This window comes from Onychostruthus taczanowskii, unplaced genomic scaffold, assembly GCF_017590055.1.
Source record: "Onychostruthus taczanowskii isolate IOZ18803 unplaced genomic scaffold, ASM1759005v1 scaffold14, whole genome shotgun sequence".
In the NCBI taxonomy this organism is placed as follows: domain Eukaryota; kingdom Metazoa; phylum Chordata; class Aves; order Passeriformes; family Passeridae; genus Onychostruthus; species Onychostruthus taczanowskii.
Window position 1 is genome coordinate 15,832,188 of NW_024498573.1, and position 11,376 is coordinate 15,843,563.

General features: G+C 50.8%; 1 protein-coding gene across 1 annotated transcript; it reads left to right on the top strand.

Annotated features, from left to right (window-relative positions):
* Nucleotides 1-9: 9 nt before the first annotated feature.
* Nucleotides 10-9,995, top strand: ZMAT2 (zinc finger matrin-type 2). Its single transcript, XM_041398069.1, has 6 exons — nucleotides 10-87; nucleotides 4,050-4,143; nucleotides 4,623-4,746; nucleotides 5,776-5,849; nucleotides 7,585-7,730; nucleotides 9,192-9,995. Exons 1-6 carry the CDS (start codon nucleotides 70-72, stop codon nucleotides 9,333-9,335), a joined length of 600 nt encoding a protein of 199 aa, XP_041254003.1. The 5' UTR covers nucleotides 10-69; the 3' UTR covers nucleotides 9,336-9,995.
* The last annotated feature ends 1,381 nt before the right edge of the window (nucleotides 9,996-11,376 follow it).

The following is an 11,376-nucleotide window of genomic DNA, read 5'->3' on the forward strand; positions in this document are numbered from 1 at the left end:
GTGACAGCGCGGGCGGCCGCGCTTTACGGCGCCGCGCGACAGTTCCCGGTGCTGTGCCCTCAGCTCGCCATGGCGTCGGGCAGCGGGGTAGGTGCTGCCGCCGCGGTGCCCTCAGAGTGTGGGCTGTCCTCAGAGTGTGGGCTGACGGCCGCTCGGCCGCCCTCGCTGCTCCTACCGGGCTTGGCAGGGCCGGGGGCAGGGCCCCGCCGCGCCGCGCTCGGGGCCGCTGCCAGGCCGCGGGATGAGGGATGTGGCGGGGCCGGGGGTGCCGCGGTGGGCGGGTGTGTGTGGGGTGGGACAGGGCTCATCCCTGCTCTATACAGCTGTGTGTGTGGGCGGTGGGAGGTTAGGGTTCTCTCGATACCTTCGGGGTGGGAGCGGGGTGGCCCCAGCGCGATCCCGCCCGCAGTGAAGCCGTGCAGTCGCCGTCCCTGGAGGTGTTTGAGACACGGCAGGACGTGGCACTCGGAGCCCTCGCGCGGGTCACAGGGTGGTGTTGGGTCACAGGGTGGGCTCGATGATCTCAGAGGACGTTTCCAATCGCGGTGGTTCTGTGATCCTCCCGTCCCAGGGCCAGAGCTTTGTCTGTCCCAGCATGAGGAGATTGAGCTGCCTCCGGGGGGAGGTGCCCACTCACCTCCAGCCCCCTGGCAGGGACCCCCACCCATCTGCAGGGTCTGGGCAATGGCTTGTACAGGTGGCCCCTTCCCTTCCCTTTCCTCCCCTCCCCTCCCCAGGGAAAGGGTCGGCTTTTTCCTGGCCTGATGGAGAAACATCTCTGCAACTCCCTGCCAGGAGGGTGCAGCCAGGTGTGGGCTGGGCTTTGCTCCCAGAGAACCAGCAACAGGATGAGAGGAAACAGCCTCAAATTTGCAGTAGGGGAGGTTTGGTTGGAAATTAGGAGGAGTTTTTTCCCCAGAAAGGGCTGTCCAGCACTGGAAGGGGCTGTTCAGGGACATGGTGGAGTCACCATCCCTGGAGGTGTTCAAGGACTGACTGGATGTGTCACTCAGTGCTCTGGACTGGGTGACAAGGTGGGGATCTATCACAGCTTGGATTTGATGGTTCTGGAGGTTTTTTCATCCTAAATGACTCTGTGAGTGTTAAAATGGCATGGGTAAGGTAGGTGCTGCAGGTGTAACCTGAGTGGAGAGCCAGGCTGTTGGAACACCTGCAGTGACATCCCAAAGCTGTCAGCAGCACAGGGCTGTGTTTTGGAGGGGTTTTGGCCCATCCTTCCTTCCTTGAAGTCACTTACTGAGAAGTGAGGTACTGGCACTGCCCAGAGAAGCTGTGGCTGCCCCATCCCTGGAAATGTTCAAGGCCAGGCTGAATGGAGCTTGGAGCAACCTGGGATAGTGGAAGGTGTCCCTACCCTTGGCAGGGGGTGGGACTGGCTGGTCTTCAAGGTTCCTTCCAATCCATTCCAGGATTGATTCCATGAAGTGGGGGAGGTCAGGAGCAGGATGTCTGCCTGTGAGGGAGGTGGGGCCTGTGGCTTATTGCCAGCTGAGAATTCCTGTTGGATTGAGCCTGGCTTGAGACTCCTGTGTTGTTTCACAGGCTTTGGTGCTGATGCTGAGCACACCAGTGGTGTCCATCTCCAGAGGGACCAGGAGGCTGTGGGGCACTTCTGGTTATTAATCGTTGTTATTAATTTGGGCAGTATTCTCTGTCACCCAAAACAGCTCTGAGATAAAGATTTTGGGGGCTTACAGCCCCTTTGCCTCCACCAGAGCAATTCAGAGACATCCCTTCAAATATTGTCCAACCAAGATCTTGTCACGCAGTTTAGTTTAATTCCTTTCCCCACGCCTGGATGAGGCAGATTGGTAAAAGAGCTGCAAAAGACTATTTTCCTTTTATTGCAACAGGAGAGAGAAGCAGCTAATAAACCTCCCCCCTCTGCAGGCTCCCACCAGCTACGATTTGTGATAATGCCTGGCATGCAGGAGAGTCTGGAAAATACCCCCAAACGTTAATTTACACTCAGTGATATTTTCTTTTCTTTTGCTCAGGGTGGTTAATAAAACCTGTTACGACATCCTTAAAGTGCTTAAGAAGCTCTGGGAATAAATGAGAATTTTTCTACGCCTCCCCAAGGCATTTTCATCCCTATCAGTAGTTGTTCGTTCCATTTGAAGGATTGCCAGAGGAGAGAACTTTAAATGGCTGTGCTGCTGCTGTAGCTCCAAATGGGATTTGTGTCCTTTGGATTGTGATTGGATTCTTGATTTGGCTGAACGGAGAAGGCGGTGGGGTGTGGGGTGAGGGGGGTCCTTCTCCCCCGGAGGTGTTTTTAAATCCATCTTGTCCTTTCTTTAATGTGAAACTGAGAGGCTCTCCCTGCCATGCTGAGGGAAATGCAGCTCTATCCAAAGCGGGGCTATCTGCTCAGGAAATTCAGGAAGTGGCTGAGTGAAACCATGACTGATCTCAGGTGTAGGGGGCTGAGCTGCAGATGGGGCAAATGCTGGGAAGAGCTTGAGCTGGGTTGGTCAGAGTGGATGTGAGTGGAATAGGAATTCTCCAACCACTTCTGCCCTCAGCATTGGGGACTGAGTGAAATCCACCCAAAAAAGAAGTCTTTGGTTTCTGCAATGCCAGCTTCACCTGAATTCAGCCTCACCTGAATTCATCTTCATGCACATGCTGTGTCCAGCTCCTGTGCCCCAGCATAGGAAAGGCACAGACCTGTTGGAATGAGCCCAGAGGAGGTCATGGATATGCTCCAAGGGCTGCTGCCCCTCTGCTCTGGAGACAGAGAGCTGGGGCTGTTCAGCCTGGGGTAGACTGAACACCAATCTCTGTCCAGGGAGACCTTGGAGCACCTTCCAGTGCCTAAAGGGGCTCCAAGAGAGCTGGAGAAGGACTTTGAACAAGGGCATGGAGTGACAGGACAAGGGGGAATGGCTTCCCACTCCCAGAGAATGGGGTTAGATTTAATACTGGGAAGAAATTCTTCTCTCTGTGGGTGATGAGGCCCTGGCACGGGTTGCCCAGAGAAGCTGTGACTGCCCCATCCCTGAAAGTGTTCAAGGTCAGGTTGGATGGGGCTTGAAGCAACCTGGGCTACAGGAAAGGTGTCCCTGCCTGTGGAACAAGATGGTCTTTAGGGTCCCTTCAACCCAAACCATCCCAGGATTCTAGTAAAGTATCCTGTCACTGCCAGATAGTTCTGTGGAGCTCCCAAAGGGCCAGCATGCCTCAGGAAGGTGTCCCTGCCTGTGGAACAAGATGGTCTTTAGGGTCCCTTCAACCCAAACCATCCCAGGATTCTAGTAAAGTATCCTGTCACTGCCAGATAGTTCTGTGGAGCTCCCAAAGGGCCAGCATGCCTTGGAGGTGTTTCTTCCCTTTTCTATGTGAAGCTGCAGGAGGAGGACAGCAAAACCTGTGGATTTTGTACAGGTGCTTCCCTGGTACCTCCAAGCCCTGCCTTGACAGACAGGGTTTCAGAGCTTGTTCTGATTTGCTTGTACATGTGCTCACTTGGAAATCCCACACCGTGGCCTGTGATTTCATGGCAAGCTCGGCTCTTTGATGCCTGCAACACGTAGACACTGCTGAGAGCAGACAGGCACAGCCTTCCCTGCTCCTGCAGGGTAATCAGTCTCTGTAGCTCAGGCTGTGTTTTGCAGCTTCCTTGTCTGACATTGCAGCTTGGATTCTTTTGGCCTCTGGAAGAAGGAGGTGTAATCTGCTGCTGTGTTTGTCAGGGGCCACTTCCCAGGTCTGAGATCCATCAGTTTCAATCCCATTTGAGTCTGATTTTTCAAGGCATAAGCCTGGATGATCATCTCAGGAGCGGTTAAGATCAAGTCATTTCTTCTTTTAGTGCTCTGAAATTATTCTAGTAGTAGCTAGAGGCATACTGAGAGTGATTATCTTAAAGCACATCCATAATTCCTGGATGGAAAACAGAGGATATAGTATAATTCTCTTAATTTTCTGCACTGGCCTCACAGGCCAAGTGATTTCCCCTCTTTACCCCCTCAGAGGTGATCAGACTGTATAATAAATGTTAGTGAACTTTGCTTCCCTCCCAGACCAAGAACCTGGACTTCCGCCGGAAGTGGGACAAGGACGAGTATGAGAAACTCGCAGAGAAGCGGCTCACGGAGGAGAGAGAAAAGAAAGATGGTGAGCAGTGTGCTGGCTCCAGGCTAGCTGTGCTGGGTTGGCTCCAGTGAGCCAGTGAGGCTCCCAAACCCTTGGAATTTGGGAGGGAGAGAGCAGTGAGAAGTTGAATCCCAAAGGGGAAGACCTGGCTTACTCTTTCCCTTTCTTCTTTGTTTACCACTGAGTATATTTTTTTGACAAAATAAATTACTGAGAACCTTTCCAGGTGCTGACTCTTCTTTAGGGAAGGAGGAGAACAGTCAGTTTCTGGAAAAAAGATCTCAGAATATGACTCAAGCAGAGCTGGAGATACCTCAGAGATACCTGGTTCTAATAGGAGCCAGGAAACAGTGAGGAGGAAATTATATCCTTTACTGATTTAAAAACAAAGGTGCATTTTCTGCATGGATCAGGTAGTCCCAGATAGCCAGCAGGTCCCTCTGCACTAAGGGGAATATGAAATCCAGCATGTCAAGCTTGACCTTTGGTTTATGTTTTAGGCAAACCAGCTCAGCCTGTCAAAAGGGAGCTTCTGCGGCACCGAGACTACAAAGTGGACCTGGAATCCAAGCTGGGGAAAACCATTGTCATCACCAAAACTACCCCTCAGTCTGAGATGGGAGGGTAGGTTGTGGTCTTGTTGAGGTCTCAGAGCCATGCTGGTTAGACTGGGAAGCTGTGACACAGCAGGGACCCCTCACAGGGCACCAGGAGCTGCTGTCCTTCTGTGTTTGGAGCCTGGGATGGTGGGGTTGCATTTTTCTACACCTAAACTGTTTCTCCTGGGGTCACATATGGAACAGACCCAGCAGGCTGAGCCCCTTTGGACATTGCTCCTTGGTATCAGTGCTGCCCATGTGTAGAACCAACAGAGGCAGATCTCTGCTGCCTGCTTGGGTCTTTAACCAGGCCTGCTTGCACTGAGACCAGGACTGCTGCTCATTGGGGTGTCTGTGCACTGGGAATGGGAGAAACATCCAGACAGCTGTTCTTAGGAATGGTGTTTGGCCACTGTTTGTGTGAATCATGTTCCACCAAAGTCTGAAAGGGTTCTGAGCTCACCCTAAGCACAAAAAGAATGTGTTGAGTTTGTGTCACCTCAGGAGTGAACCTGTTAATGTCTCCCTGGGCAGTAGTGCCAGGGAGATGTGCAGCCCTGGCCAGCATCCAGGGATGGCAGGTTTTTTCCCTGACTTTTGCAGGAGCCTTTAAGGTGGACAGAAGGCACAGCTGTGCTCATCAGGGAGTTGCACTGTGAGGTGATAGGGGGTGGTAGCACTTTCTTTGCAGCCAGGTGAGAGGGCTGTGGAATAGAAACCTGGGCTGTGGCCAGCCCTGCCTTGGGGGAGGGCAGTCTGTGTCACAAAGTCCATCCCACCCAGCAGGGTGTGGCTGGAAGGGGAAGATGCTGTGGCTGGTGTCTTGCAGAGCAGCTCAGAATTTGGTTTCTATCAGGTCAGAGGGGTGTTGGTGTCAGGGTCGATACCTCCATGGCAGCCCTGTCCATTGGGTGTGCCCTTGCCCTTGCTCTTCACTGGGGCTCTCTTGTCCTGCAGAAGTGTCCTGTGTCCCCAGTGGCATGCAGGTTGTCTCTTCTGTGGGTTGAGCTTTGTGTCATGCTTTGGGGTTCATTTTTTCTGTCTCTCCTGACAGGTATTACTGTAACGTATGTGACTGTGTGGTGAAGGATTCCATCAACTTCTTGGATCACATCAATGGCAAAAAACGTAAGGACCATTTCTTTGCCTCACTGGAGGGCTGGTTGAGTTGGAGGGACTGTTCCTTTTGTGCATCATCGTGTCTGAGGGCTGAACACTTATCTATGGATCAGGGAGCTTAGGAGATCAGGATGTAGAAGCTCATCATGAGAGCTGTGGAGGTGCTGCCCTTATCTCCTGACACCTTCCAGAGTGCTGGACCATTTTAATGGAATAAGCCCAGCAGAAGCAGTGACTGGTGTATTCTGGTTTGTGGACATATTTTCCCTGTCCATCATGTCAATGCTGTGAGAAACCCAGGGTCAGAAAATTCTAAAATAGTTTGGGTTGGAAGGGACCCTCAGAGGTCATCTAGTCCACCCCCCAAATTGTGATATCTCCTTTGTAAGTCTGGAGAGAGGCTTTTTACAGCACTGAAACTGTAAAGAAGTACCTAGGTAAGTAAAAGACCTGGGACTGGCTTATTTTTGGATCAGAAACTTGTCTTTGTAGAAGTTGAGTATAAGCTCAGAACTGGCTGATGCCTGAGCTCCAGAGTATGGATCAGGACTATACCTCATTGATCTGACTGTGGATATTGCTTCTTGACATGTTCAGAGAGGGGGGAATATAGAGAAAGTAAAGGAGCAGCAGGACAGAACTGACACACTTTGCATGTTGTTTCTGCTCATGAAGGTATTTTTGGCTCCTTGTGGATGTCAGAAAATCACCCCTTTACAAAAAGGCAGGGATGTGTGTGCTCTGAACCTGCACACGGGGCTGTTTGAGAGCAGGAAGCTCAGTAGAAACCTGAGGACTGGTTTTCTGTAGCTCAGAAAAGAAAACACAGTGTTTTAAAAACCTGTGCTTTTATGTGAATGGGAGGAAGGTGCTGACATGCCTTGTTTGACAGGCTGGGAGATGAGCGAGAAGTTCATAGGAGAGAATCTGGAATCAAAAATCCTGGCATGGCTGCATAGATGGGTGTGAGTTGTAGGGTTGAACTGGGATTGGAAAGTGGCTGGTGGCACAGTACTTTAGTATATGAGTATGTCTGGGAACTTTTAAACCTGTCAGTAAATCTGGCTCAAACCTGCTTGTTCTTGGTAGCCCTTTTACTAATTCCTGGTGTAGTTTAAGCTTCCAAATGCTGCTGCATCCCTGGGACAAACCTGTGCAGGGCTGCTGGAGTGAACAGTGGAGTGGATCCCCTCAGGAATGTGGGTTGGAGGCATTTCTGGGAGTGGCCCCGTCAGCATAGGCTTACCCACAAGTGAAAAACTGTGAATCTGCTCTGAAGAGCCACTGAATCAGAGGCCTGACTTTATATTCTCTGCTTTAGCTGGGAATGTCCTGTGTAATCAGGATCTCTGAGTGCCACTCATGTCTTGTTTAGCATCGCCCACAGCTGAGAGATGCCAGCCTGTCAGTTTTATTCTAGCTCCTTTTTCAACACTCCAACCCTTTTTTATTCCACTGGTCCAAGATTAAATTTCCTGAGGCATCAGAGCAAATGACAGGGAGCATCCAAATAAGGAACCTTTAAAGAATAGTCTGTGTTCTTGTTACAAGTAGTGTTTGGATTGTTGTGTGGGTTATGGTATCCCCCTAAAGCCCACCTCCCCAACCTAAGAAATCCTTAGTCTGGCCCTGGAAGGTGCTCTGAGGGGAGTGACAGACAGGAAGGTGGTGCTGTGCTGTTTAAATTGGGATCAGGGATGGAGACTTAGTGCAGAACACTGCTGATTCCACACGTGTTCTCCAGACCAGAGGAATCTGGGCATGTCCATGCGGGTGGAGCGTTCCACGCTGGACCAGGTGAAGAAACGCTTTGAGGTGAACAAGAAGAAGATGGAGGAAAAGCAGAAGGATTATGACTTTGAGGAGAGGATGAAGGAACTCCGTGAGGAGGTGAGTCTGGGCAACAGCTGAGGAAGCAAAGCTCCCCAGAAACATGTTTTGGGAGGAAATCAATCCTGATTCCTACTCTTGTTCCTCAGAAGCATTGTTCTTGGTAGCACGGGCTTCTTATCTGCTCCTATGAATGGGGTTTGTTTTTCTGCTTTTGAAAATTTGTATTGCTCTTCCTAGAAACCCTTTCCCCTCTTTCTGTGTGAGAATAACTTCTGATGGTTCATATTTCCACTCAGAACGGGACAAGTCCATTTTTTGTCCCCACTAGTTGCGTTGGAACTTGTGTGGTCTGGTAGCAGATCTGCATCTTCATCCATTATCTTCCACAGCTCTTAGGATTGCTGGAATCCCCTTCCACAGGGCACTTGCTTCTGTGTGGCCTCCCTGAGTGTAGAAGGGCTTTGTGAACAGCATGCTGTGGTGCAAGATGTGTGAGGAGGTGATAAAAGACAGCAGATTTCTCTCAAACTGGTGCTTAGATGTTAGTAAACATGAAAATCAATTATTTGAAGACCCCATGAAGTTCTGATAGTTGAGAAGCTTCTGTGGGTGCTTCTCCTCTATCAGCAGCCACATAACCCAAGGTTACAAATCACTGCCTGTTTGAGTCTCCCTGCCCAAGCCCTGAGCTTTGCTTCACCACAGGGGAGCTCTTTGGGGTGCTCACAGAGCAGCCCTGTGCCCTGCTCTCAGGCAGGCTGTGGTGCTGCTGAGCCCCATCCGTTTGGGGGACAGGAGGGAGGTGCCCCAGCAGCAAAGGGGGTGCTGTGTGTTGAAAAGCAGCTGTCAGTCAATGGATGGCAATAATTAAATCAGCAGCAATTCCTGATGTAGCTTTCTCCAGGGCACGGCTGTGTTCAGGAGCACAGCGGATGGTGATGAGCATGGTGGGAGCAGTTGCTAAGTTGGGAGCTGAAGCCATGCTTCGGTGTCACCCAGTACAAACCTGGCTCTGTTCCAGGGCTCGTGATCCTCACAGAGCAAAACACTTTGATTAGAGCAGCGCAAACTCTTTGAAGCCAAAACCCCCCTCAAAGCCGCTCAGAGCCTCGGCTTCTGTTCCAGTGAGCAGCTGTCACTCTGCCAGGCTGAGAGCCAGCAGGCATCACAGTCACTGGCACAAAGCATTGGACAAGGCAGTGGCCTCCTGCTTTCAAACCAGCTCCTTGTCTCAGCCTTGATTGCAGGCAAAACCTGTGATGTTTGCTCAGAAGAGAGAGTTTGATAATGCTTCCTTTTGCCTATTTGTGTGTGTGTCTCTGCTCTTGGCCTGGGAAATGGGGTGGTCTGGATTCACTGGTGAACTTTCTCCTTGAAGACTGCAGGCCGGGATTTCTGCTGTTTATTTCCTCAGGCTGCTGTGGGCAGGATTTGTGGTAATTGTGCAGTACCTGCTGTCTCAAAACTCCTTCAGCTCAGGAGGTGCAAATTGTTCTGCTGTTGTGTCCCTTGCTGCAGGAGGAGAAGGCCAAAGCCTACAAGAAGGAGAAGCAGAGAGAGAAGAAGAGGCGGGCGGAGGAAGATTTGACCTTTGAAGAGGATGATGAAATGGCAGCTGTGATGGGTTTCTCTGGTTTCGGCTCAACCAAAAAGAGCCACTGAACAGCTCTGGACTCTCCTCTTTCTCTGAACAGCTTGTTTTTACCCAGGGAACTCTGGATAACTCTTCAAAGACTTGATTGAGGACTTGTATGTAAATCTCCCAGTACAAGTTGGCTGGAAGAGTTGAAAAGCGATTCCATACTCTACCTGTGCTGCAGATCAAGCTCTGCCTCTCATTAGCTTCCCTTCTCCTTCTGTGTCCTAGATCTGGCTGCTCTGTGGCCGTGTGTGTGCAGGGAAGTGCTCTGTTGGGTACATTTTTTTGTCAATAAAGTGCACATTCTGCACAGGTGGCCTGGTTCAGGATTAATCTAGTTGTCAACCAGGCCCTACTTGTCACCCAAGCTGTGTTTGAGATGCTGGGAGGGATTCACTTGCTTTTAGGCTCATAATGAAGGAAATGTGCCACAGCAAGCAGTGTGAGAGGTGCATCTTTATGGCTTGTGCTGAGCAGAGCTGGTGGCTGCATGGAGTCTGGGTTGCTGAAACTTTCCTGTGTGTTTTATCTGCAAGGGAGACTTCCCTCCTTTTCTTTGTGTTTTAGCCCATAATTTCCGTATCTTTAAGGTAGGGGAGAAATTCCTCCTCATTACTGGTCTAGGATAGAGCCAATGAAAGAAAGGTGTGTACAATTTGCCAGAAATAAATGGAATGTTTTAATGGGCCCTTTGGTGGGGCTTTGATGCCGTCTTTATTTTGAGAGCTTTGAAGAGCTGCTGGTGTCTCCCAGCTGCACAGAGCTGGGGTGGCCTTCTGGGGACCCAGTGGTGGCAGAGGTGAGGTGTGTGCCTTCCTCTCCTGGCTCAGCTCCCAGCTGCCCTAGGCAGACCATTGCCATCATTCTTGGCTTTTTTAAGTAATTCTGGAGATGGGTGTAAGAATATGGAAGGGGAAGGGAGTTCAGGGCTGGGGACCTTCATTCCCATCAGGCAATCCAAGACAGGCTGGGCTGCATTCCAGATTTTACCAGCCTTAGTATATTAAGGGCCATTTTTTTCCTGTCTACTGGCTGTCAGTGTCTTTTCACCTCTACCTTCCCCTAAATCCACTTCATTTCTGCTTCTATTTACCTCAGTCAAACCTTGTGTGACTCATTTCCGTCTGCAGTTAGGATTTATATTTTGCATGGCTGGGTTTTCGTAGCTCTGTCTCGCTCTCCTCTCTCTTTTTATGTATATTGATGAAATCCTTGCGCTTGCCCTTCTCCGTGCTCGTATGAAATTTCCAGCCTGGGGAAGGCTGCAGTGTTTAGCCTGCTCTTTCTAATACATCTAGAACAAATCCTGTAATGTTGTGCTGCTGTTTTAATTCCTTAATCTTAGCCTGCTGACAGCTTCATTGCCTCAGGTCTTTCCGCTTCAATTCAGATTATAATCCCCGTTGAAGATGCTATTGAAATGATATATAGCCAGTCAGATACAGCTGTCCTTGGAGGTTTGACCCTTTTAACTTGGCAATCCTTTGACTTTGCTCTCTGAGCACACGGGCTGGGAGGGCGACTTTCATTCCAGCCACGTTCCTAGCGCTGTTCAGGCTGCAGCACGTGGCTCCGGCTGAATGGGAGAGCAGAGACGCTCGCGCCTTTGTGCCCTCCGGGGTGCGAAAGGGATGCTGCCGTGGTTTCATGCACATTAAAAGTTTAGGATGTTTCAGAGAAGATTTAGCAGCAGCCATTTTATTCCAGCCACCAGCTTTGCAGACACCCAGCCCCTCAATGCAGCCACTCAGTTGATGATGGTGAGAAAGGGGCAGAGGCTGCCCCACATCCCCCACCTTTTCCAGCTTGTGACTTCGGAGCCAGTGACTGCTGTCTTGCTTTTCCACAGTGTATCCTGATCTTCTTGTCCATCCTGGCACACCCAAGGGGTGAGATGTGAAATGGGCAGCCCCACAGAAACCTTCCTGGGGTGGTGGTGAGGTTTGCACAGCCTCCTGCCACTGGGCCCTGCTTGTCCCTGCCTGCCGCTCCTGGGCCCTGCAAGACAGGGAGGAAATCCCTCCACAGCGCAGTGCTTTCAATAACAAGATTCCTCTTTGGTGT

Excerpts from the sequence above, each read along its gene's own strand:
- ZMAT2 (XM_041398069.1), top strand. Across the intron at positions 4,144-4,622 it reads GGAGAGAGAAAAGAAAGATG|GCAAACCAGCTCAGCCTGTC; the intron begins GTGAGCAGTGTG and ends TTTATGTTTTAG. Across the intron at positions 4,747-5,775 it reads CCTCAGTCTGAGATGGGAGG|GTATTACTGTAACGTATGTG; the intron begins GTAGGTTGTGGT and ends CTCTCCTGACAG.